General features: G+C 40.3%; 1 protein-coding gene across 1 annotated transcript in view; it reads left to right on the top strand.

Moving 5' to 3' along the window:
• Acsm1 (acyl-CoA synthetase medium chain family member 1) overlaps positions 1–26,758 on the top strand; it is a 53,125-nt gene that overhangs the window by 15,366 nt on the left and 11,001 nt on the right. The window contains exons 3-7 of the mRNA XM_021166558.3: positions 6,065–6,275; positions 9,392–9,599; positions 11,013–11,153; positions 13,587–13,746; positions 26,459–26,538. Coding sequence (XP_021022217.1) covers positions 6,065–6,275; positions 9,392–9,599; positions 11,013–11,153; positions 13,587–13,746; positions 26,459–26,538 — 800 coding nt within the window. The remainder of the gene's footprint in view (positions 1–6,064; positions 6,276–9,391; positions 9,600–11,012; positions 11,154–13,586; positions 13,747–26,458; positions 26,539–26,758) is intronic.

Here is a 26,758-nt window from a genome sequence, read left to right as displayed (position 1 = left end):
GTAAATTCTCTCTAGTTTCTTTTTGGAGTCACTAAGAGCTATGAGTTTTCCTCTTACCACTGCTTTCATTGTGTCCCATAAGTTTTGGTATGATGTGTCTTTATTTTCATTAAATTCTAAACAGCCTTTAATTTCTGTCTTTATTTCTTCCTTGAACAAGTTATCATTGAGTAGAGAGTTGTTTAGCTTCCATGTGTATGTGTTTCTTCTGTTGTTTTTGTTGGCATTTAAGACCAGCCTTAGTCCTTGGTGATCTGATAGGGTGCATGGGATTATTTTAATCTTCTTGTATTTGTTGAGGTCTGTTTTGTGACCAATTATATGGTCAATTTTGGAGAAGGTACCATGAGGTGCTGAGAAGAAGGTATATTCTTTTACTTTAGGATGAAAGGTTCTATAAATATCTGTTATATCCATTTGGTTTATAACTTCTGTTACTTTAATTGTATCTCTGTTTAGTTTCTGTTTCCAGAATCTGTCCATTGCTGAGAGTGGAGTATTAAAGTCTCCCACTATTATTGTGTGGGGTATGATGTATGCTTTGAGCTTATTAAAGTTTCTTTTATGAATGTGAGTGCCCTTGCATTGGAGCACAGATGTTCAGAATTGAGAGTTCATCTTGGTAGATTTTTCCTTTAACCAATATGAAGTGTCCTTCCTTATCCTTTTTGATAACTTTTGGTTGAAAGTCAATTTTATTCGATATTAGAATGGCTACTCCAGCTTGTTTCTTGGGACCATTTGCTTGGAAATTTGTTTTCCTGCCTTTTACTCTGAGGTAGTGTCTGTCTATTTTCACTGAGGTGCATTTCCTGTATGCAGCAAAATGTTGGGTCCTGTTTTTATATCCAGTCTGTTAGTCTATGTCTTTTTATTGGGGAATTGAGTCCATTGATGTTAAAAGATATTAAGGAAAAATGATTGTTACTTCCTGCTATTTTGTTGTTGTTGTTGTTCGAGGTAGAATTATGTTTGTGTGGCTATCTTCTTTTAAGTTTGTTGAAAGGTTACTTGCTTTTTCTAGGGTGTAGTTTCCCTCCTTGTGTTGGTGTTTTCCATCTATTATCCTTTGAAGGACTGGATTTGTGGAAAGATATTGTGTAAATTTGGTTTTGTCATGGAATATCTTGATTTCTCCATCTATGGTAATTGAGAGTTTTGCTGGGTGTAGTAGCCTGGGCTGGCATTTGTGTTCTCTTAGGGTCTGTATGACATCTACCCAGGATCTTATAGCTTTCATAGTCTCTGGTGAAAAGTCTGGTGTAATTCTGACAGCTATGACTTTATATGGTACTTGAATGTTTTTCCTTGCTGCTTTTAATATTCTTTCTTTGTTTTGTGCATTTGGTGTTTTGATTATTATGTGACAGGAATAATTTCTTTTCTGCTCCAGTCTATTTGGAGTTCTGTAGGCTTCTTGTATGTTCATAGGCATCTCTTTCTTTAGATTTGAGACATTTTCTTCTATAATTTTGTTGAAGATATTGACTGGCCCTTTAAGTTGGGAATTTTCACTCTCTTCTATACCTATTATGCTTAGGCGTGGTCTTCTCATTTTGTCCTGGATTTCCTGGATGTTTTTGGTTAGGAGCTTTTTGCAATTTCTTTAACTGTTGTGCCAATATTTCTTATGGTATCTTCTGTACCTGAGATTCTCTCTTCTATCTCTTGTATTCTGTTGGTGATGCTTGCATCTATGGCCCCTGATGTTTTTCCTAGATTTTCTAACTCCAGAGTTGTCTTCCTTTGTGATTTCTTTACTGTCTCTAGTTTCATTTTTAGGATCTTGGATCATTTTGTTCATTTCCTTTACTTGTTTGATTGTGTTTTCCTGTAATTCTTTAAGGGATTTTTGTGTTTCCTCTTCAAGGGCTTCTAGCTGTTTATCTGTGTTCTCCTGTATTTCTTTAAGGGAGTTATTTATGTCCTTCTTAAAGTCTTCTATCACCATCATGAGAAGTGATTTAGATCCAAATATTGCTTTCCTAGTGTGATGGTTTGTCCAGGACTTGTTATGGTTGAGGAATTGGGTTCCAATTATGCCAAGTATCCTTGGTTTCTGTTGCTTATGTTCTTATGTTTGCCTCTGATTATCTCTAGTGCTACCTGCCCTCACTATATCTGACTGGAGCCTGTCCTTCCTCTGATTCTGGTTGTATCAGAACTCCTCAAAGTCCAACTGTCTCTGTGATCCTGTGATCTTGAGATCCTGGGTGTGTAAGAGCTCCTGGGAGTCAAGCTGCCTCTGGGACCCTGAGATTCTGGTGTGACCAAGTTTCTGGGATCCTGGCATTCTGTGGTCCTGGTCATGTTAGAGCACCTGTGAGTGGAGCTTCTTCTGGTTGTTGTGGGACTGGCTGCGGAGTTTGTGTCCAAGGTCTGCTCACGGCACTGGCCCAGACAGGAAAGAACCTGGGCTTTCTTCATTGCCAAGATTATAAATGTAGTTAAGAGCACTGGAAGCATGAGCTGGGTTGGGAAAGAAGAGAACAGTGATAAAGAGACAGTGGTGTTAGCTTGATCCATGTTTTCTCCATAAAACGTTGGTGAGTCCACACACGAACTTATGGGATTAACAACCAAGTAAATCATCTTATAGGAAAGTCCAGGACGGCTGGATTTCATAACATCATAGGTGGTCATTGCCATTTCATCTGTATCTCCAATCACCACTCCCATTTACAAGCTCTCCTATCCCGTTAATATTCAAATATCTTGGATCTGTCTGTGCCAACATTTCTAATTGCCTGACTCATGATTAATTCAGACCACTCACCATTAGCCTGTAGTGACTTTGGAGCCTCACACAGTAGTCTGTCAATATACACTGACAGGATGAGTGAGCATGGGGTCTGTCCGTGTCAGCACTCCTGTGAAGCCTCTGCTTTCTGCAGCATCTCTTGTGAATCACTAGCAAGCATCTCTCTGAAACTGATCTGTGGCCCAATCAACAGCACTGCCCCAAACTGACAATGTGTCTATACATATATTTAGTTAGTTAGTTAGTTAGTTAGTTAGATAGATAGTTATCGTTACAGTTACAGTAGTTAGAGTTGGAGTTGGAGTTCTGAAGCAGTCCCCAAATGTATTTAGGAGAAGTCACTTTCCCATTAGCTTGTTTGCATTCTGTCTCTTACACACTTCACTCATTTGTTCATTCATAGAATTAAAATTTGATTGGTACCCAGCCTGGGGATAGGAAGCATAAATGAGATACACAATGCTCATTTTTTCCTGCCATTTTCTATTACTTACTTCATGCTGTTACTTTATGCTAATTGAATATTCTATGACGACACTTGTGCTTTTTTTCCCATTTCTTTTGTGTATATTCTACTGATATTTTCCTGGTGCTTACCATGAGGACTGCATATAACATTCTGTAGCAACCAGAGTCTACTTTTAACTTTGAACAGCTTGTCCTCAATCATACTAGAAACTCTCTCTCTCCACAACTCTGCCCCATTCAACCCCAACCTTAGATTCCTAATGTCACAAATTCCACTTCTTTTGTATACACTTAAATGTGGGTTTATCATTGTCTTTTAAATATAATTAAAGAATAAAAGTAGAGGCCATTGAGATGACTCAACAGGTAAAGGCCCCTGCTGCTGCCAAACCTGACAACTAGAGTACAGTCCTCAAGATCCACATGGTAGGAAAACATCCACTCCCGAAAGTTGTCCTCTGAAATTCACACTACAGCATGCACAACTGTAAACTCCTGAGTGTCCACACGCACGCGCGCGCACACACACACACAAATAAGTAAATAAATAATTACATGATGTTATTTTAAATAATAGGTGAAGTTACAAGCTGAAATTATACCAATAATGATATCATAGTCTTACAAGGGTCTCCATGTTAATAAGAAAACATTGTATTTTCCTATTTGTTAATGTCCAGTTCCTTTCATTTCAAGGTGAGGACTCCTGGAATTTCTTGTAAGGCAGGTCTGGAAGTGATGGACCCCTCCTGTTCAAATTCTCTGTGAATATCTAAATTTCTCCCTCACATTTGAAAAAAAAGTTAAGTAATTGGCTATTGTTGGGGCTCTATTTCTCTCTTTCTCTCTCTCTCTCTCTCTCTCTCTCTCTCTCTCTCTCTCTCTCTTTCCCCCCCCCCACTTCAAATATATGATCTCAGGTCCTCTTACCTTACAAAAAGAACGTGACAGTCAAGGACAAGCTCCTCAAGGGTCTCTTGGTCTTGGGCACCATGAGTTGCTGTTCTTTCAGACACTCAAGATCAGGCCTGTGCTCCCAGCCTTCCTGTGTAAATTACAATTCCCACGGGTCTCATTGGGCTTCCCCTGGAGGTGTTGAGCTGTTTGTATTAGATTATTTAGGTCTTTCCTTAAACTTAGCAGTTTGGGGCCATTGTTTCTTCAGATAAACTGAACAGCTGTGTCTTCTCCTAAGACTCCCAGACTACACATGGGTCTGAAAAGCCTGCAGGTTTCTTCATTCTTGTTCTTCATGAGCAACAATTTCAGATGACCTACACTCACCTTCATCCATTTGTTTCTTCTGCCTGTTGAATCTCCTGGCAAGCCCCTCTACTGCATGTTTATTCAATTACTACATTCTGGGCCCTAGAATTTAACTTATCCCTCTTTTAGAAGGTTACTCCTCTATTGATACTTCCATTGGATTCATTTGTACTGTTTCTGATCTCCTTTTGATCTTTGTGTTTTTCTTTAGCTGTTTGAGTAAATTGAACACAGATATTAAAAATATATATTGTCTAATAGACAAAGTCCATACAGCTTGAGTTTCTTTTTTTTGGGGGGGGGTCGATTTTGTCCCTTTGAATCTATGGCATCTCTCTGGTTTTTGTTTGTTTTTTTGTTTTTTGGGGTTTTTTTTTTGTATACCTGTGGTAATTGATTGAATGTTGGACATGTGGATGAAGAAGTCCCCCCCTTTTCAGTCACGCAGATAACTCAAGAAAGGAAGGCTGTCATTAATGTGGCTAGCTGAGGGCTCCATGTCATCTGCAGCTTTCCTGACATTTGCCTTCCCTGGTCCTTTCTGTGTCCTTTCCTCCTGTTCCAGTTTTCACAATTACATGGCCAGTGTTACTAACTACAGTTCCCTTTTAAGAATTCACCTCTGCTGCTTCTTGTGACTTTGGCAGTTCTGTTGTGTTCATTGCTCTATCACATCTCAGCCATAGGTGCTCACCAGTCCTTATACACCATAGACCCTGCTACCCACACAGAGATAACCAACCTGAGAGTCAAATTATGATGGCACTCCCCTGTGACCTTCAAATCAGGCAGGAGAGAAAGCAGTTCACCCAGTGTCTCCTGAATAGGTCAGGACACTGCAAACAAGTTCCAGCCTTCTCCGTGAGCCTGGAGTTGGGTGGCTTCCCCTTGTTTGCACTGCACCACACCAAAGGTGTGGCAAGAAAGGACAAGAAAGAATGACACAAAATACCCTGCATTCTGAGTGTGGTTTTAGCTGCTAAACTGTTGCAGGCCCTTCATTGATTTCTAGGGTTCTCACAGAGCTACTTTGGGCAATCTGCTATTGTTTGATATTTCTGTGAGGAAACAAGGAGCAGTAGGTTCCTTCTATTCTGTGTTCACGTCCTACCACTAGTAATACCTTTTAAAATGTTACTTAAATATTTAGCTATGTCTTCAGCCTCTTTCCTTTTTCCATGATACTATTTTATTGAGCAAATGCTTTGTGCCAAACACTATTAATATGGTTTATTTATCTAAAGCTTACTGTTGTTTAGGCAATATTGTTGAATCCATTACATAGATGGAAAAACTGAGGCAAAGAGAGAAAAAATCACTGTCTAAATGAACCTAGAATGGACAAAAGGAGAAGCAGAATTGTTTGTCTTCAGTGGAAAGCTTGAAGAGTATTTGTGGTCACATGTGACTTAAGGGGTAGTCCCCAAGTCATTCCCTACTTCTCTGGAGTCTATCAATGTCTTAAGATGGGATCTCACTATACTAGACTCACACTGGAATGTGACTATGGAAGTGGGTTGTTCTCTTCCCTGAAAACAGGAGTGATGTTTGGTATCTGATCTTACCTAGGAGGGCAAGAGAGGACCAAATCCAGCCTTTTGGTGGGTGAATGGCCAAGGAGATGAAATAAAGTGGAGCTTCAGGAAGCTGAGGGACCTCACCTGCCGCACTGCCAACGTCTTTCAGCAGATTTGTGGCCTGCAGCAAGGAGATCACCTGGCCTTGATTCTGCCCCGAGTGCCCGAGTGGTGGCTGGTGACAGTGGGCTGCATTCGAACAGGTCAGTGATTCACACAGGAGACCCATTAGACCTCAGTGCTGGGACTGTAGGTGCTGTGGATACAGCCTACTACAGATGAAGCTCTGGGGCTCCAGTCTTGGCTTCTATGCTGGGACCACAGAGGAAGCCTCTGTCCTTCCCTCTGAGGCTGGACAGCTCGGTTGGAGACAAAACATTGTCTCTTCCTCACATCTTCCTTATTCTTCAAGTCTGTGTCTTTCTCCCACTCCCACGTGCTCTCACACCTTCTTTCTCTTTCCCTAACACTCGAATTAATATGCGCTAAATACAATATCATGCACTCCTCGCTTCCTCTCTCAGAATTTGTTGTGGATATTGTGAAACTACAAATACCAGGTAAGTACCCACGAGCACAGGAACATAAAAATCTGCTAAAACCCAAGATGTTCCCTTCACAAACTCACAGGGGAGTTATGACACAAGGCTAACTTCAGTGCATTATAGTTGCCTATACATAAGTAACAAACTTTCTTTGATTATCCAAACAATATCCTTTAGAGCCAGTTTCTCTTTAAATCCAACAGAGAATCGTGCACTGTATGTAGTAGTCAGATCTACTCCATCTCCTTTAACCTACAGGGTTTCAGACTTCTCTGCATGGCAGCGGCAGTTTTGAAGCATCCAAGCCAGTTGTTTTGCAAACTGCAGCTCAGGTTTGGGATTTATGATTCTTCCATTGTAGCTCTCCTCACCTGAGTTGCATCTGACTGCAATCCTACAAAACAAGGCTGTGCCTTCCTCAGCACACATGTCAGAGTGTGTGAAGTGGGCTTTGCCCCAATTCAGGGATAAATATTTCATCGCTTAACATCAGGCAGTATGATGTGTTTATAAAAAGATAAAGAGTGAGGGGTTATGTTATATGGGGGTGTGATGAGATATGGGGAAAGGGTATGGGTGCCTCAGTGGGTCCATGCTGAGGCATCCCTTGCCCCTAAAGGACCAGCCACACAACAGTATAGTATAGAATAGAGTTTATTCAGGGCATGGGAAGGGGAGTTAAGAGGGTAGTAGAGGCAGAGAAAGGCAGAGAGAGGGAGAGAGTAGAGAAATAGAGGCCAGCCATGACCATGTTGGGGAGCAGGGAATGGGGAGAGAGGGGGAGCAAGAGGAAGCAAGAGGGAGCAAGAGAACAAGAGGCACGAGGGAGAAGCAAGAAAAGGGAAGGGGGCAAGCAGCCCCTTTTATAGTGGGTCAGGCCCACCTGGCTGTTGCCAGGTAATTATGGGGAGGAGCATACCTGGCTGTTGCCAGGTAACTGTGGGGTGGAGCTTAGACAGAATGCTAACACAGTATCCACCTGCTTCCCCTGCATTATGCTGCAAATCTTTTCCCCCCAAAAGACTTTTATATGATTTGGCTCTCTGTCAATGCTACTATTGTGGCCTGATAGGGATGTTTTCCATTTGTATCATAACATTGACATACTATTTATTAAAAATCACACACAGAGATTTCCCTTCCTTTTGCAGTTACTTATCTACATTTATGTATAATCTAGAATCCTCATGGTTTTGTATTTCAGGCTTTCATTGTTGTGGTCAACAGTGGGGAAAATATCAAACTAAAAGCAGAAAGGTTTGCCTTGACTCACAATTTCAGCCCATGGCTGCCTGGCTCTGTTGCTGCCTGAGGTAGATCATCATGTATTCATGTGATAGAACGAAGTATCTGGGCCAACTCATAGAATCAGGAAACAAAACACAAGAGTCAGGAAGAGATCAGGAACATGACACTTCCAATGACTCACTTCAACAAAGACTCTTCCCCAAATTATAAGCCATCTATAGGTTAATCTGTTCATTAGCTCAGAGGCCTTGTCATCCAAACACCTTTCAATGCCTTTGGTCTACCAGCTGAGGATCAAGCCTTTAACATATGAGCCTTTGCAAACTGTAGACGAACTCATACATCCTATTCTTGCAATCACCTTCCTCATCTCAGCATGCATATTCTGTAACATGTATTTCTTCTCTCCTGCCCTCTCTTCCTGCTTCCTTCCCTTCCTTTATTTTCCTTCCCTTTCACTATCTAACAGAGTACAATATGGAACCAAGAACTACTAGCACAGGCAAAGAGAACATAGAAAGAAAAACTATGTTTCTATAACCAAGAAATGGATAATGGGAAGCCCAAGGCTATATAGCTGAGTTATCTGAGGTGAGCAGAATTAAAGAAGGCTACAAGCAAAGAAAGGTGGTCCAATAATGGGTTCTCCACATGCAAAGACAGGAGGACTAACACACACACAAAGGCATGCATGCACACACACACAAACATGCATACACATGAACACACACATACATATACACATACATGTGCCCACAGTGTACACACTTATATGCATACACACAGCCATTTTGAAAGAGAAAAATAAAGAGGAAGAAAGGTAGATAAATAGTGGGAGGTGCCTTCAATGTCAGGTGTCAGAATAGGAAACAGGGTATCTTCTTGGAGACAGAGGGCACAGGTATTCTGCAAGGAAGAGATGTGCATAGAAAGGTCTGTGCTTTGTGTACTTGAGGTGGTAGGAGGATTCAGAAGAGGGCCTCTAGTAAGGATGTGATTTTAGTGGAGCAGCCAGGCTTGAACTCACTGGTGGCAATTATGCTGGTATTGATAATGAGAACATATAAGAACATGCAGAGGACAATGTAACTAAACTTGAGGTAAAAGAAACAGAGGATATTCTAGATGACTTTAAGGGAGTGATGGGGAAGAAGAGGAAATGGAGCAGGGAGTATTGAATGTCAGTTCTGAATGTCAGCAACGTTGTTCATGCAGGGACTGCTACACAATCTGGCCTAATGTGTGTGGCTTAAGATCCATCTACCCTCTGTTTGGACTCATCTAGAGTCGAAAGAAATAAGGAAGAGCCTACAATTTTTATGTTTGTAGGAATCAGTTGGATATATTAAGATTCTGCTTATGAATGTGCAATTATGAGGATGAGATTTGGCACAGGATGTGAGCCTATCCCCCATGGTGTAGATGGTCAGTGGGCCATACTTTGCACAGTATTGTGGGAATTCTCAGCAGATGATCTGGGCCTAAGCACATGGATGTGAAAGCAAGCCATCCTTTCTCACCCCTAGGGATCATCTTCATGCCTGGGACTACCCAACTGAAAGCCAAGGACATTCTCTACCGAATACAAATGTCTCGAGCCAAAGCCATTGTGACCACAGCTAGCCTTGTCCCAGAGGTGGAATCTGTGGCTTCGGAGTGTCCTGATCTGAAAACCAAGCTGGTGGTGTCTGATCACAGCCATGAAGGGTGGCTTGATTTCTGGTCGCTGATTAAGTGAGTTTTTGATCTGATAAGTGTGATTTCTGAATATAGAATAGTGGAGGAAACCATCTACTTCCAAGCACTGGGAGACAAGTAGCTAGCATAAGAGGACTTTGAAGACTGGATGCTAGAAACTCTCTTCCTAGCCATGCCATCCATTCATTGTAAAACCTGGCTTCTTATTTCTCTTCCTTGATTTTCTTGGCCCTTGGTTCCTTGTCTGAAAAGTCAGGAAGCTGAACTTCCATGTTTTGTCATTAAAGTACACTTATCCCAGAGGCCAAGCAAAGGAGTGTTGTAAAGTCAGAAGACAAGTATGTTGCTTTTCGCATATAAAAATGCATATATGAAGAAGTTTAAAGAAAATGAATTTTCAACAGGAAATGTGAAACTTGAATAACTTGAACAAGGTGTGGTGGTGTATGACTTTAATCTGAGCACTCAGGAAGTAGGAGAAAATGAATCTCTGTGAATTCATGGTGGGACCAGTCTACATAGCAAGTTCCAGGACAGCCAGGACTACACAGTGAGATCATTTCTCAAAATCAAACAAGAATAAGAAATTAAATTTCTAATTCCAGTGGGATAATGGAATAGTCACTCTAGAGGTTGTTAGCTCCTATTTCCTGAGTACCTTTGGGGACACCTTACCAGTAAGCTTAAAGTAGGACTGAAGAAAGACACCCCACTTCCCCGCACCTCCCTACACACACACACACACACACACACACACACACATTCATATGTATTCAGTAATACTCAGCATGGGTAGGAAACATGCAAGGTTTGCTTCCTTGGAGTAACACCTCCATTTCTAAAGCCATTTGTTTCAATAGTAAAACCAAGTGACCTTTCATAAAGTCAGAGCTTACTGAAAACAGCTTAAGATCAAGAAAATGTTTGGGAAATCATTCAGATCACCCAGTCAGTGTAGTGCCATGGCTTGCTTAGGAAAGCCAGCAGTACTGGTGTTTCTCGACTTCAAGCTCATTTTCAGGATTAAAAACAACAACAACAAAACTAGAAGCTTACTTCTACAATCAGAAAAGGCTCAGAGCATCCTCCTGAGAACAAGCAGATCAAAGGGATGATACTTCCTCTGCTTCCCACCCATAGCTGATGGGATCTCTGTCCACTAAGTTCCCATTTCCAACTCACTTGAGACTGGTGCCTCAGTGTAGAGAGAACTAGCTAAGTGTTATGTAATATCTTAGTCCATATCTTTTTTCGAATTTTTCAATTAAAGACACACCAGGCCCTTTGTCCAAATCACCCCAGCCAGTAGGAAACCTCCACTGTTTGTCCTCCATCCCTGCAGATCTCCAGGTTCCTCACTTGATACTTCATGTATGTTGTTGCATCATCAGAAGATGGGAAAGCAACTGTGTGATTTTTTTTCTTCATTTGCCTTGAATCTCTTTGCAGATCAGCATCCCCAGACCATACTTGTATTAAGTCAAAGATGAAGGATCCCATGGCCATCTTCTTCACCAGTGGGACCACAGGCTACCCCAAGATGGCAAAGCACAACCAGGGACTTGCCTTCCGGTCGTATATGCCTTCGTGGTAGGAAAAGAACACTTCTTTAAAGGCTGGGCCCCAGGTCTGAGGCAAGGGATGTGTGCATACATGTGCATTTTGAGGTGATGGCACTCTGAATTGAAGTGTCTCCATCTCCTTCTCTGCTTCTGTTCTCTGCTTCAGCCTCTGAGGGTCTGAGACATGAAAGTCTGAGATTGGGAATGCTACCTGACATAGTTTCAGGGTGACACAAGAGACTCCTCTGGGTTCTGCTGGGCACTCTCACATGAGGGCATTCTACAAGCCACCCAAGTAACAAGGCACAGTGTCTCTGACTGCAGGTGAAAGATAGAATTTTCTCTAAGTTTTGCCTGCCCTGAGAGCCCTTCTCCCTCTTCTTTTATGGGAAAAATAGACTTGGAATGTCTCACTAATAGAGTGCCTGGAACTGAGCTACAACAGGGTCTGACATGAACAAAAATATATGGAGGTAGCTGGGCTGTTGTGGCAAATGCCTTTAATCCTGGTACTTGAGAGATAGAGGCAGGTGGCTCTTCATAAGTTTGAGGCCAGCTTGGTCTACGGAGTGACATCTAGGACATCCAAGGCTACACATAAAAACTGTTTTTCAATACAAACATACACACATACACACACACCCACACACACAAACACAGAGAAAGAGAGAGAGAGAGAGAGAGAGAGAGAGAGAGAGAGAGAGAGAGAGAGAACTAAAACTAAGCCTTGGTGAATCATTTCAATAAATTAAGCCACTTGTCTCCACCCCTTATTTTCTTCTTCTCCAACTGGTAATATTCAGAACAGACTGAGCATCATTCTCTAACTTATTGACCAACACAGGAGCAAGAGAAGACAGACAAGCAAGGACCCCCTCCTTTTCATCTTCTGGACATTACCCTTTGACTAATTGCCTCAGATAAACCATATAAACAGACCATATTCCCTAAAGAAATGGAAACAGTCATTATAAGTCTCCCAACCAAAAAAAAAAAAAAAAAAAAAAAAAAAAAAAAAAAAAAAAAAAGCCCAGGACCAGTTGAACTTAGTGCAGAATTCTATCAGACCTTCAAATAAGACCTAATACCAATATTCTTCAAACTATTCCACAAAATAGAAACAGAAGGAACACTACCCAATTCATTCTATGAAGTCACAATTACACTTATATAACTAAACCACACAAAGACCCAACAAAGAAAGAGAACTTCAGACCAATTTCCCTTTTGAATATCAATGCAAAAATGCTTAATAAAATTCTCACAAACTGAATCCAAGAACACATCAAAACGATCATCCATCATGATCAAGTAGGCTTCATCCCAGGGATGCAGGGATGGTTCAATATATGGCAATTCATCAACATAATCTGCCATATAAACAAACTCAAAGGGAAAAAAAACCATGATCATCTCATTAGATGCTGAGAAAACATTTGACAAAATCCAACACCCCTTCATTGTAACAATCTTGGAAAGATCAGGAATTCAAGGCCCATACCTAAACATAGTAAAAGCAATATACACCAAACCAGTAGCCAACATCAAACAAAATGGAGAGAATCCTGAAGCAATCCCACTAAAATCAGGGACTAGACAAGGTTGCCCACTTTCTCCCTACCTATTCAATATAGTACTTAAAGTCCTAGCTAGAGCAATTAGACAACACATGGAGATCAAAGGGATACAAATTGGAAAGGAAGAAGTCAAAATATCACTATTAGCAGATGACATGATAGTATACTTAAGTGACCCCTAAAAATTCCACCAGAGAACTTCTAAACCTAATAAACAACTTCAGCAAATTGGCTGGATATAAAATTAACTCAAACAAATCAGTAGCCTTCCTCTACTCAAAGGATAGACAGGCTGAGAAAGAAATTATGGAAACAACATCCTCCACAATAGTCACAAATATAAAATACCTTGTTGTGACTCTAATCAAGCAAGTTAAAGATCTGTATGACAAGAACTTCTAGTCTCTGAAGGAAGAAATTGAAGAAGCCCTCCTCATTGCAAAGAATGGAAAGCCAAAACCCTTTAAGTCAAAGTGTGAATAGGGAATTTATTGGCTCATGACCTAGAGCAGCCCAGGGTTAGGCTTTAAGCATTTCTGGTTAGATTAGTTTTTCATTATGTCATATCACCACTGTTTCTGCTATATGAATGCTTCCAGGATCACCAAGTCTTTTGTCAGTGACTCACTCAGACTCAGGAAGACAGCAGAAGACTCTGGCCCAGCTTTGCTAGCAAAGTCTAAGGGGTCATTAGTAGAGAATTAATTTCAGAAACTTGTGTCTAGGAACTATGACATGGTGGGAAACCTTTGGTGCTCTGAAGCCCCCACATTAACCACTTAAAATGAATGGGAGGGGTGATTCCTTGGCTGAAAATGTCTCCACAGTCCTTGTTGGCATGCTCTAATAGTGCCATAGCTGAGGCCACTTTTTTTTTGAGTTAGCAGAAAATTATTGAAGCTGAAGACATCTGACATCTTGTGGTGCATGTCAGACCCAGGATGGATTCTGGCTACCTTGGGGTGCCTGATCGAGCCATGGACATCAGGATGTACAGTCTTCATCCATCACCTCCTTCAATTCGACCCCAAAGTCATTGTAGAGGTAAGAAGAACCACTTCCTGGAGTCAAAACCCTCTCAGAGGAAATGTGTGTTTCCCAAAGCTGGCCCCAGCTGAGAAAGATTCAGTTAAACCCAAGAAAACTGCATAATAAAAGTGACCCTGTTTCTGAACTTCTTACCATGTGGGACACTCAATCAGAGTCACAGTATAGGATCAGAAGATAATGTGATCTGGAATAGATGCATCTTTCTGGGCTATTCCTCAGATTTATGGGTCATGCTTTATGGGTAGAAAACCCATAATGTGGGTCTTGAGAAACTAAAGCAATGAGGCTAAGCCAAATCCCTTGGTCCTGGCTCTGCTAGGGCCATGTAGCAGGTGTGGGTATGTGGGAGTAGAGAGATAGGGTATTACTCATTTTAATAAAGTATTCAAAAACGCCCTTAGATTATGACAAGCCTAGCTATTTATTTCATCTTTAATATCGATTAGCATCTTAGTCACCAGTCAAGTAGCCTTCTGAAATACATTTTTATTTGTTGCTTGATAATTTTATACATGTATACAATATATTTTGGTCAAATTCACATCCACATTGCCACTCCTCCATTGTCCTTCACCACTCCTTGCTTTCAGCCATGCGTACTCTTTTTTTTTTTTTTTAACCCACTGAATCCAATTATTCCTGCCAGTGTCTGTATATCTATAGGACCATTGCCACAGAGACTCACAACTGGTCAGAATGTAGAGAATAAAATATCGTGAAGTCTTCAGTCCTAAATGGAGCATCTGTATCACATACATACATACATACACACACACACACACACACACACACACACACATACACACTGCTCAGAGATCAGTATGGAAGAGCAGTTAAATAGTTAAATGGCTACCTTCTTAATTGACTTCTATTATTGTGATAAAATACCACAACCACAAGTAACTTAGAGAGAAAGGAGTTTCTTTGATGTACACATTCTATTTGCAATCCACCATAAATGGAAGACAGGGAAGAAATGCAAGTTAGGAGGCAGAAACTGAAGCAGAGACCATGAAGTGCAGTTTACTGCTTTGCTCCCCGTGGCTCAGCCTACTGCGTTTTACAACTCAGAACCACATGCTCGGGTTTGGAACCACTGTAATGGTCTGGACCCTCCTATAGCAATTACTAATCAAGAAAATGCCTTCTCAGACTGGCCTATGGCCCAATCTGGTGGGGACATTTTTTTTTCCAACGGAGCTTCCCTCTTTCCAGACGACCTTAACTTGTATCAAGTTGACAAAAATCTAACCAAGGCCAACTGAAAGAGCCAGAGGTTGTGGAAGATAACTGGGAAAACCATACCCAATAACTTATAAGCTAATAACCTTTAACCAAGGCATGTAGAACATAGTAAACTTAGGCATTTAAGACTGATAAGGTATAAAGATGTAGTGGCCACACTCATTTAAAATAGACAGACAAAAGATTTGTTTTCTTTCTTTATCCAGTTGTAATTTCAAGGGAGGAACACCTGGCTACCTGTTGAACCCAATTCTCACGGGCACAGAAGTTTTTGCAGCAGGATCAGCCATTAGCTTTCTTACCAGAGAAACAGAGAAGCTCCTGGTGTCCCTTTAAGAGCAGCTTGTACTGATGACCAAGCAGCCTCCTGCTTGCTGTCACCTCGATTCACTGCCAGAAGTGGACCTTTTTCCCAGGAGTGTTCAGATCCTAGCTGCAGGTGCAGCGCTTTTAAGAGCAGCACCAGTTTAGAAATCCCTGAGTTAAGACTGAGTTAAGGGTGAACAGCAAGCAGATTAAGCTTGCCTCATGTCTTTGTTGTACACTTCTCCTGCTCCCATTGGTTGGGATATTCAATTGTGGCAGGGGATTTGCCTTGTCTAATATTCATGATGTAACTTATCTACCAGGATGGGACATTCATGTCTCAACTTGCCAACCAGGATGTCAGTTACCTATTTACATGTTTCTTTCTGCCAAGTAGAATGTCAGTCCCCGGGGAGGTCTTGGGAAGTTAAACTTTACTAGACCACTACTCAAAATGGAAATCTTATTCCTAATAGTTTCTTTATTAGTACAGGTATCTCTCTTAAGTTGGAGTCCATCCCAGGGGCAATTTAAAAATGCTTATCCATAGGTGCAGGAAGTGCTGTTGGGCTTGTAGTTTGGGTCCAAACTTATTGTGGGTAACTATACAGAACAGTTCTACTGATTTCTATCATGGTTGGTTCCCAAGGGCACAGAACATAACAGAATATGTAATCAATCTTGACATTAAAAAATTTCCTAGTAACAGCAAAAACATATGAGAATGTTTCCTTATATGCCAGGCTAGCCAGATAACTACTACCTAGGCCTTAACATTTCCCAGACATGACAGGGTTGTTATATGTAGGACCTCACTGTGTCTACAGGCACAAGTACTACACAAGGTCAAGCCAGACCAGAAATTCAAATAAGCTTTTAAATAGTTATAGGCACACAGAGTTGAGAGTTTTAATGAGATGATACAAGCAAAGTGCATAGAAGGATTAGTCTTGAGGCTGCTTGAGGCTGACACTTAGAAAACACTCCCCAAGTGGCAGTCACTGATGTATTGAGAAGGTTGCCATGGTAGTTGAATCACTGCGTGAACCCCATCTTTGCACATTACTGCCCTGAGAGTTTTTCATGGCCCACTCACCACCTTCCCTGAAGACTAGACATGCCCTCCACTTTTCAGAGTCTGCCTCCATCACCCACAATGGTTTGCTTTCCGACTGTTGGAGTAATTGTTTATCTGGTAAATCTTTTCTCCTGGTTCCTCAATTTCTCTTAGCTCCACTCCATCAGTCCAGAAACATCTACCTATTTTACCCTGTGCCTAAAACCACCTTCCCGTGACCCTGCTGCACTCGAATCACCTCAATATTCCTTCCCTCATAGAAGCTTCACTGAACATTTTCAGCTTGGTACAAAAACCTCTGTTTTACCCAACCTACTTCCAAGCACCTCAGTCAATCAAGCTTTAGGATTTTTGTTTCACAGTCTTCCACACAAATCTCTTAATTTCCAGTTCTTCAGAAAACACAGCAATACACAGAGTTTTCAAAAGTCAACTTTGGGTCTAATCCTGTCTCTCGAAACTCATTCTCCCAAGTGTTCTTGGTGGTTGGTCAAGCCCTCCTGCTTATCATTTGAGTTCCTGTAAATTCATCTCTTGGAATATACTCTCTGCTATACTTACATGCTCTCTCCTCATTAAGTCATCTTCGATCCATTGCAACATGACCTGCATCTGAGACATTGGTATACAAGTAACCCTGAACTCAACAAGCCAAATTCTTCCTTTTCTGTATCATGTATCTCAGGTTTTCATATATTTTAAACTTGAATAATTATAAAAGTATATCTCTCCATTTAGCCAGAAAACTTTGAGAGCTTAGCTACTTTGACTTATTTTCCACTTGGTATTATATTTTTTCTTATTTTTTATCATCTTTCATATATTATATTTTGGGTATAGTGTACCTTCCCTCTCCTCCTACAACCTCTTCCCCATTCCTCCTCCCACCATGCCCACAACCCCTCTGTCTCCACTCAGAAAAGAGCAGGAACTCCTAGGGCTATCAACCAAACACAGTATAAGAAGTTTCAGTATATCTAGGAATATACTATCAAATCAAGGCTGAATAAGGGCAGCCCAGTAGGAGTAAAAGGATCCCACAAATAGACAAAAGAGTCAGGGATAGCCCCTCCTCTCACTGTTAGGATTTCAACAATACCAAGCTACTCAGCCATAACATATATGCAGAGGAACTAGGTCAGACCCCTCTACAGGTTCTCCGATCTCTGTGAGTTCACATGAGTCCAAGTCAGTTGATTCTGTGGGCTTTGTCCTCCTCGTGTGTCCCTGACCCCTCTAGTTCCTCTGGTCCTTCCTCCCACTCTTCCACAGAACTTCTCAAGTGCTACCTAACTGTGGCTGTGGCACTCTGCATCAGTTCCTGTCAGTTGCTGGATGAAGTCTCTCTGATTTCTCTGATGGTGATTATAGTAGGCTCCTGTCCCAGAACACTCTTCAGGCAGGACAAACTAGAAGTCAAAGGTCTTGTGGTTGATTTGCTGTTGTAATTCCTTCACTTGAGGGCTTACCAGTTCAAGCTTTGTGTCTCTAATAACTAGGAGTCTTTGCTAGGGTTACTCTCATAGATACCATATAGTTTCCATTGCACCAGGTTTTCACCTCACCTCCAAAATGCCCCCCAATTCCACTCATTTCTCCCAGTGTTTCTCCCTGTGTCCCCCTCACCCAATTCTTTCCATTCCAAACTCCACCTACAATGCAGTCCACCCAAGAAATCTGTTCTATTTCCCTACCCAGGGAGATCCTTGTGAGCCCTTTAAGCCCTCCTTATTACTTAGCCTCTCTGGATCTGAATATCCACTTATATGTGAGTACATAACATGTTTGTCTTTCTGGGACTGGGTAACCTCACTCAGGATGGGTTTTTCTTTTTCTAGTTTCATCCATTTTGCCTGTAAGTTTCATGTTGGCGTTGTTTTTAGCAACTAAGTAATATTCCATTGTGTACATCACTTTCTTTATCCATTCTTCAGTAGAGGGACATCTAGGTTACTTCCAGTTTCTGTCTATTATAAGTAGAGCTGCTAGGAACATAGCTGAGCAAATGCCCTTCTGGTATAGTTGAGTGTATTTTGTTTATTTGCCCAGAAGTAGCATAGCTGGGTCTCCGGGTAAATTGATTCTCAATTTTCTAGGAAACTGCCATAGTGACTTCCAAAATGGCTGTACAACTTTGCACTCCCACAGCAGTGGAAGAGTGTTGCCCTTGCTCCACATCTTTACCAGAATAAGCTGACATCTTTTCCTATTCTGTGGGCTGCTATTTTGTCCTATTGATAGAGTCCTTTGCCTTACCAAAGCTTTTAAGTTTCATGAGGTAGCATTTATTAATTGCTGATCTTAGTGCATGCACAATGGGTGTTCTATTCAAGAAGTTGTCTCCTGTGTCATTTCATTCAAGGCTATTCCCTACTTTCTCTTCTATTAGGTCCGGTGTATCTATCTGGTTTTATTTTGAAGTCTTTGATCCACTTGGACTTAAGTTTTGGATAGGTTGATAGATATGGATCTTTTTCTGTTATTTTACATGTAAACATCCAGTTAGACTAGCACCATTTGTTGAAGACAAATGTATATTTGTCTTCATTTATATATTGTCTTCATTTGTTCACTGTACATTTCTGGCTTCTTTATCAAAAAGTAGGTATCTATTAGGTATATGTATTTAGATCTGGGTCTTCAGTTCCACTGATCAACATGTCCACTTTTATGCAAATACCATATGGTTTTTATTACTAGAGCTCTGTAGTATAGCTTGAAATCGGGAATGGTGATACCTTCAGAAGTTCTTTTATTGTACAGGATTGTTTTAGTTATCTTGGTTTTTTTTTCCATACAAAGTTGAGTGCTATTCTTTCAAGGTCTGTAAAGAATTGTGCTGAGGATGGATAGATTTGAATCTGTAGGTAGGATAGCCATTATTTTTATGTTAACTCTACTGATCCATGAGCATGGAGATCTTTCCATCTTTGACACCTTCTTCAATTTTCTTCTTTGAAAGACCTAAAGGTTTTATCATACAAGTCTTTCACTTCCTTGGATTTACCTCAGGATATTTTATATTATATGTGGCTATTGTGAAGGGTGTTATTTCCCAGATTTCTTTATCAATCCATTTATCATTTATAAATAGGCAGGCTACTGATTTTTTTAGTTAATTTTTTATTCAGTTACTTTGAAGAAGGTATTTTTTTCAGTGGTAGGAGTTCCCTGGTAGGATTTTTGGGGTCACTTGTGTATACTTTTACATCTGCAAACAGTGATACTTTGACTTTTTCCTTTCCAATTTGTATGTCTTGTTCAGTTGTCTCATTGCTCTAGCTAAGATTTCCAGTGCTGTATAGAGTAGCTATGTAGAGTGGGCAGCCTTGTCTTGTTCCTGATTTTAGTGGAACTGCTTTCAGTTTCTCTCCATTTAATTTGATGTTGGCTATTGGCTCACTGTATTACCTTTATTATGTTTAGGTATTCCTTTGTATTCCTGTTCTCCCCATGAGTTTTATCATGAAGGGGTGTTAAAATTTGTAAAATATTTTTCAGCATATAATGAGATGATCATGTGGGGGTTTTTTCTTTCTGTTTGTTTATATGGTGGGTTACGTTGACAGATTTTCATTTATTGAGCCATCCTTAAATCTCTAGGATGAAGCCTACTTGAGTATGGTAGATGTTTTTTTTTGTTGTTGTTTTTTGTTTTTTGTTTTTTGTTTTTTGTTTTTTTTGATGGGCTCTTGGATTTGGTTTGTAAGTATTTTTACTGAATATTTCTATATCAATGTTCATGAGGAAAAGTAGTCTGTAATTTTATTTTTTGTTGAGTCTTTGTGTAGCTTGAATATCAGGGTGACTGTGGCCTCATAAATGAATTTTACAATGTTCTTTCTATTTCTACTTTGTGAAAAATCTAAGGAATATTGGCATTATCTCTTCTGTGAAAGTCTGGTAGAATTCTGCACTAAAACCATTGGCCCTGGTCTTTTTGTTTTTGTTTGGGTTTTTTGGGATTTTTTTTCTTTTTCTTTTTCTTTCTTTTTTTTCTTTTTTTTTTTTTCTTTTCTTTTTGGTTGGGAGACTTTTAATTACTGCTTCTATTTCCTTAGGGATTTTAGGTCCATTTAAATTGTTTATCTATTTTTTCTTATTTTTATTAATCATTTTATTCATTTATGTTTCAAATGATATTCCCCTTCCTGGTCACCCCTCCACAACCCACCCCCATCCTGTTTATCTAATATTGATTTAACTTTGGTAAGTGGTATCTATTGAGAAAACTGTTCATTTGTTTTAGATTTTCCAATTTTGTGGAGTATAGGTTTCTGAAGTATGACCTAATGACTCTTAAGATTTCCCTCATGCCCCCCTTTTATTATTTTGTTAATTTGGGTATTCTCTGCATCTTTCAGTTAGTTTGAATAAGAATATGTCTATCTTGTTGATTTTCTCAAAGAACCAACTCTTTTATTTCATTGATTCTTTGTATTTTCTCTTTGTTTCTATTTTATTGATTTCAGCCCCCAGTTTGATTATTTCCTGCCTGACCCCTCTTGACATCTTCTTTTTGTTCTAGAACTTTCAAGTGTGCTATTAAGTTGCCAGTATGAGATCTCTCCCATTTCTTTTTTAAAGCACTTAGTGCTACAAACTTTCCTCTTAGTAACCACTTTCATTGTGTGCCTTAGATTTCATTTTCATTGAATTCTAGGAAGTCTTCATTTCTCTTTATTTCTGCCTTGACCCCCTAGTTGTTCAGAAGGGAGCTGTTCAGGTTCCTTGAATTGGTAAACTTTCTCTTGTTTCTGTTGATGAAGTTCAGCTATAATCTGTGGTGGTCCCATAGGATACGGGGAGTTATTTTCATTTTCTTATGTCTGTTGAGACTTGCTTTGGGACCAAGTTAATCTGTGAGAATTTTCTAAGAGGTGCTGAGAAGAAGATATATTCTTTTGTGTTTGGGTGAAATGTTCTCTGAATATCTGTTAGGTCCTTTCATAACCTCTTTTATTTTTTTTTTTTTTTTTTTTTATATTTTTATTACATAATTTCCTCAATTACATTTCCAATACTATCCCAAAAGTCCCCCATAGCGCCCCCCACTTCCCTACCCACCCATTCCCATTCTTTTGGCCCTGGCATTCCCCTATATTGGGGCATATAAAGTTTGCAAGTCCAATGGGCCTCTCTTTCCATTGATGGCCGACTAGGCCATCTTTCGATACATATGCAGCTAGAGACAAGAGCTCCAGGGTTCCTGTTAGTACATCATGTTGTTCCAACAATAGGGTTGCAGATCCCTTTAGCTCCTTGGGTACTTTCTCTAGCTTCTCCATTAGGAGCCCTGTGATACATCCAATAGCTGACTGTGAACATCCACTCCTGTGTTTGCTAGGCCCCGGCATCGTCTCACAAGAGACAGCTATATTTGGGTCCTTTCAGCAAGATCTTGCTAGTGTATGCAATGGTGTCAGCGTTTAGAAGCTGATTATGGGACGGATCCCTGGATACAGCAGTCTCTAAATGGTCCATCCTTTCATCACAGCTACGAACTTTGTCTCTGTAGCTCCTTCCCTGGGTGTTTTGTTCCCAATTCTAAGAAGGTGCACAGTGTCCACACTTTGGTCTTCATTCTTCTTGAGTTTCATGCGTTTAGCAAATTGTATCTTATATCTTGGGTATCCTAAGTTTTGGGCTAATATCCACTTATCAATGAATACATATTGTGTGAGTTCTTTTGTGATTGTGTCATAACCTCTTTTAGTTCTATTATTTTTCTGTTTAGTTATTGTCTGGATGACCTGTCCAATGGTGAGAGTAGAGTGTTTAAGTCTCCCACTATGATTGTGTGAAATTCAGTGTGTGATTTAAGCTTTTGTAGTGTTTCTTTTTAAAATTTTGGGTGCTTCACATTTGGGCATAAATGTTCAGAATTGGAATATCATCTTGGTGAATTTTTTTGATTAATATGAAATATCCTTCTCCATCTCTTTTGATTTAATCTTTGTTTGAAGCCTATTTTGTTAGATATTAGAATGGCTACACCAGCTTGCTTCTTGGGTCCATTTGCTTATAAAATCTTTTCTCACGCCTTTGCCTTTGATGTTGAGGTGTATTTCTTGTATACAACAGAAGGATAAATCCTGTGTTTGTATCCATTCTGTTAGTATATATCTTTTTATTGGGGAGTTGAGTTCATTCATATTGAGAGATATTAGTGACCAATGACTGTTAACTCCTGTTATTTTGTTGTCCTTGATGATGGTAGTGGTGATGGTGGAGTGTGTGTGTGTGTGTGTGTGTGTGTGTGTGTGTGTGTTTCCCTTGGCTTTTGCTGGTTTTATATTATTTAACTGCCTGTTTGAAGGTGTAATTAGCTTCCTTGTGTTGGAGTTTTCCTTCTAGTACTTTCTGTAGAGCTACATTTGTGGATAGACTTGTGTTTAAATTTGACTTTGTCATACACTATCTTGTTTTTTCCATCTATGGTAGCTGAAAGTTTTGCTACATATAATAGTCTATTCTGATATCCATGGTCACTTAGAGTCTACAAGACATTTGCTCAGGCCCTTCTGACTTCTAGATTTTTCCATTGAAAAGTCAGGTATTAATTCTAATAGGTCTGCCTCTGTATGTTTCTTGGCCTTTTCCCCCTGCAACTTTTAATATTGTTTCTTTGTTCTGTACATTTAGTGGTTTTATTGTTTATGTGGCATGGGGATTTTTTTTTCTTTTCCAATCTATGTGGTGTTTTGTAAGTTCCTTGTACCTTTATAGGCATGCCCTTCTTTAGGTTAGGAATCTTTTCTTCTATCATTTTGTCAGATATATTTTCTGGAAAAATAAATCTATTCCTGTTGTTCTTAGATTTGATCTTTTCATAGTGCCCCAGATGTATGTTTGTCTTTTCTTCAATTTCTTTAAGGAATTTTTAAAATTTCCTCTTCAAGGACCTCTATCATCTTCATAAAGTTGGTCTTAAAGTTGTTTTCTTGTGTTTCATCTGTGTCGGGATATACAGGGGTTGCTGAAGTAGGATAGTTGGGCTCTGGTGGTGCCACATTGCATGTTGGTTGTATTCTTACTCTGGTGTTTAGGTATCTGAGTTTGGGAGGACTATAGGTCTAGGTATTGATTTCCGAGTTTGTCTTTGTTGGATGTTGTGGTGGTTTGAATAGGTTTGACCCCCATAGTCTCATGTGTTTGAATGCTTGGCCTACAGGAAGTGACACTATTAGAAGATGTGTCCTTCTTGGAATAGGTATATCCTTCTTGGAGGAAGTATACCACTGTGGGGGTGGACTTTGAGTTCTGATGCTCAGGTTCCACACAATGTGGGGGAGAGCCTCTTCCTGACTGCCATCAGATCAAGATGTAAAACTCTCAGCTTCTTCTCTGGCACAATATCCACCTGGACACTGCCATCCTTCCTGCCATTATGATAATTCAGAGGAGTGAACCTCTGAAACTGTAAGCCAGCCCCAATTAAATGTTTTTTTTTTATATATAAAAGTTTTCTTGGTCATGCTGTCTCTGAAGATCAACAAAACCCTACCCAAGACAGAAGTGTATTTTGTTGGTTGGTTACTGTTTCCTCTTTGGTCTTCTGGTCATTGTGGCCTCTATTTCTGGGACCAGTGTAACCTCTGATCCTGTAAGAAGTCTCTGGCTAGGTTGGGTGCTGGACATCTGGTAGCTAACTTGACTTTTGGTGCAGGAGGGAGTGCCTGTTCTGAATGGTGTGGCCTGCAACTTAGCACTGAAGTCTTCAGAGATAGGAATTAGGGACCCAGCCATGGAGAGGGCAGTGAGGTGTGGATAGTGAGTCTTTGGGAGCTTAATCTAGGGAATGTGGCGGCTCAGATGTCAGTTGAGTTATTCACCTGTTCTTTTAACCAATGTGGTCTGCATCTGAGCAAGTGACATCTGCAGGCCTTTTATGAAATTTTAATAAAAATTTATGTATTTTCAGTCTCATGATGCAAATGGGATATAAGGATAAAAGTAAAGCCATTTACTCTTCAAATTCGGGAAGTTTCTTCTCTGCCAACCTCACTCAGCTAAGTCCCTTCTCAGCCTATTGCTGAGCCCCTCAGTCCCTCAAGGTTATGCCCCTGAGTTTCTTTCCCTTTTAAGCCAATCTTCACTTCCATTTCTCTAGTAAACACAGTAGATAGTAAGTAGTACATATGGCCATCAAAACTCTAGGCAGAGTCCAGTCTTTTCTTTCCAAGATCTAGTGTAAAATAAATAGAGGCCACATTGAAATAAAAACTGCATATAGAACTTTCAAGTTGGATCTTTCTCTGAGCTACTGAAATACAGAATAATAGTTTTACATGATGCTGGACAGTTGCAGCAAGCCCAAATCCTAGTCACCCCATGAATAAAAAGGGTTCAATGAAACATGGCATAATGGGCATGATATTGTCAATGCCATCTCAAAATCAGAGCAGCTGTGACTACCTGCATTTATGAGACCCTTGCATAACTGGGCTATTCAAATTCTTGGTCGAAGGAGTTGGGGGAAGGACATTAGAGCCCTGCTTTAAGTAAGAGCCACATGCTCTCTCCTGGTCCTCCAAAGTTGCATATAATCCTGTCCAGAAGGTGGAAGGCTAATTGAAGGGGTATTCCTTTTATGTAACTCCAAGAGGTCACCATTCATCCACTGTAGGGCTTTCCAGTGATGTAGCTATTCAGAGGTCACTCACATTCCTGTAAGTAACCCCTTAACCATACCCCTATAAGTACACCCAACAATTCATCAGTTCTCCAAGCTGGACTTGAATTGAGTCTTTTGTGGGGGATAGAGGAGTCTGTGTCATCGAAACACAATTTCTTCATATCTCCCCAGGAAAAGGTAATCCAACAAGGAGAAACAAATGAAGGTCTAAGATAGACTGTGTTGATAAGCTTGGGTTGCGTAGTTAGGTGAATTAATTCTCATATTTAAATGCATGATGGGCTTATTAGACTGCAACATCCCCTGAAGTCTAGGGACACCTGTATTCTATTTTACACTAAGAAGTTTCCACTGAGTTTCCATCTCTGAGAGCCAAGGGCCACTCAGAAGACAATGATTCAAAATGACTGCATTAGAATCTGTTTTGGAGATTGGTGCGTAGTAGATGCTCACTACAGCTAGCCTCTGGCTATAGGTAATCTATGCCTTATCCCAATACTCTGTCTCCTCTACCTGGAGTAAGATCAGATACACACTGGCTGCTGGTTGGGTGGGGCAGGGTATGGGGATGGAGATGACACTGTTCGTGATGAAGGCAGGGAGCTCTGGTGTGGGTCAAACTCCATAGAGAGAGGATATGAATATAAGACATTGCTGAAGCAGAACCCAAAATTCAAACCAGAGAGGTACTATTTGGAGTATACTGTCCCAGATACTACATTTCAACTGTAGTCTCTTGTAACATATGACTAAACTCACTCTAAGACACTTGTTCTCTTTGATGCTCCTCACTCTTTCAGATTACCCCCAGTTCCAATCAGAAATTCTTATGAATCTGTCTCTAATGAATAACAATGAGAGTTGAATGCTTTACATCCTCAGGCTTGTGACTCCAGTCTTTGTCTTTCTGTTTGTACCTCTTGTTCTTTGCTCTGCATCTAAAGTGGTGTTATTCTGCTTTGCCAAAATGTTTGTTTAGTTCCTGAGACTTTTCCCCTGTAAACCCTCCAATCTTCTTGAGCATCCTCAGCTCTCTGTCTGTAGACATGGTGATCATTTCATAATATCTTCCTAATGCCACCCCCTTCATAAGCTCCTTGAAGCACCCAACCAATCTATTGCCCTCTGCTGTGTACTTGACAGTAGTCTACATCTTCTCATGACATCTACCAACTTCCACCTTATCATGCATGTCTTGTTTTAAATCTCCTCTGTTAGTATCTAGCCTTTATACTATCAGGAACATTGATTTGCTTGCTTTTTTTTTTTCTTTTGCATTTGCCCCCACCACGAATGATACTCATGTATAGCATGCATGTATTAAAAGAACTAACTAAGTGGCCCTACCTGAAGGAGAGACCATAACCTAAGTGCTCATCACTGGCTGATATTCTTAACCTTATCTACAAGAGTAAAATTCCTTGTCTCTCCATTTCCAGGTACTGTTCAAATACCCCATCACTCAGTGCCTTGCTGCCCCAGGCGTGTATCGAATGGTTCTTCAGCAGAAAACCTCCAAGTATGTAGCACGGGCTTGTAACAGAAATCTCTGGGTAGGATTTTAATGTTTCTGCTGTGCCAAGGTTTGGTTTTTTTTCTTTGGTTCTTTGATTGTGTGTGTGTGTGTGTGTGTGTGTGTGTGTGTGTGCGCCTATGTCTGTGTATTTTAATAATTATTAGTCAAATAAGTAAGATCAACACCTGGGCCTTTAGCCTTACACCTTTATAGATTTATTCGT

The sequence above is a fragment of the Mus caroli genome, unplaced genomic scaffold (genome assembly GCF_978045245.1).
Source record: "Mus caroli unplaced genomic scaffold, Mus_caroli_1 scaffold_8, whole genome shotgun sequence".
NCBI classification, from domain to species: domain Eukaryota; kingdom Metazoa; phylum Chordata; class Mammalia; order Rodentia; family Muridae; genus Mus; species Mus caroli.
Note: the sequence above shows the minus strand (reverse complement) of the source record. Positions and strands in the feature narration are given on the sequence as shown.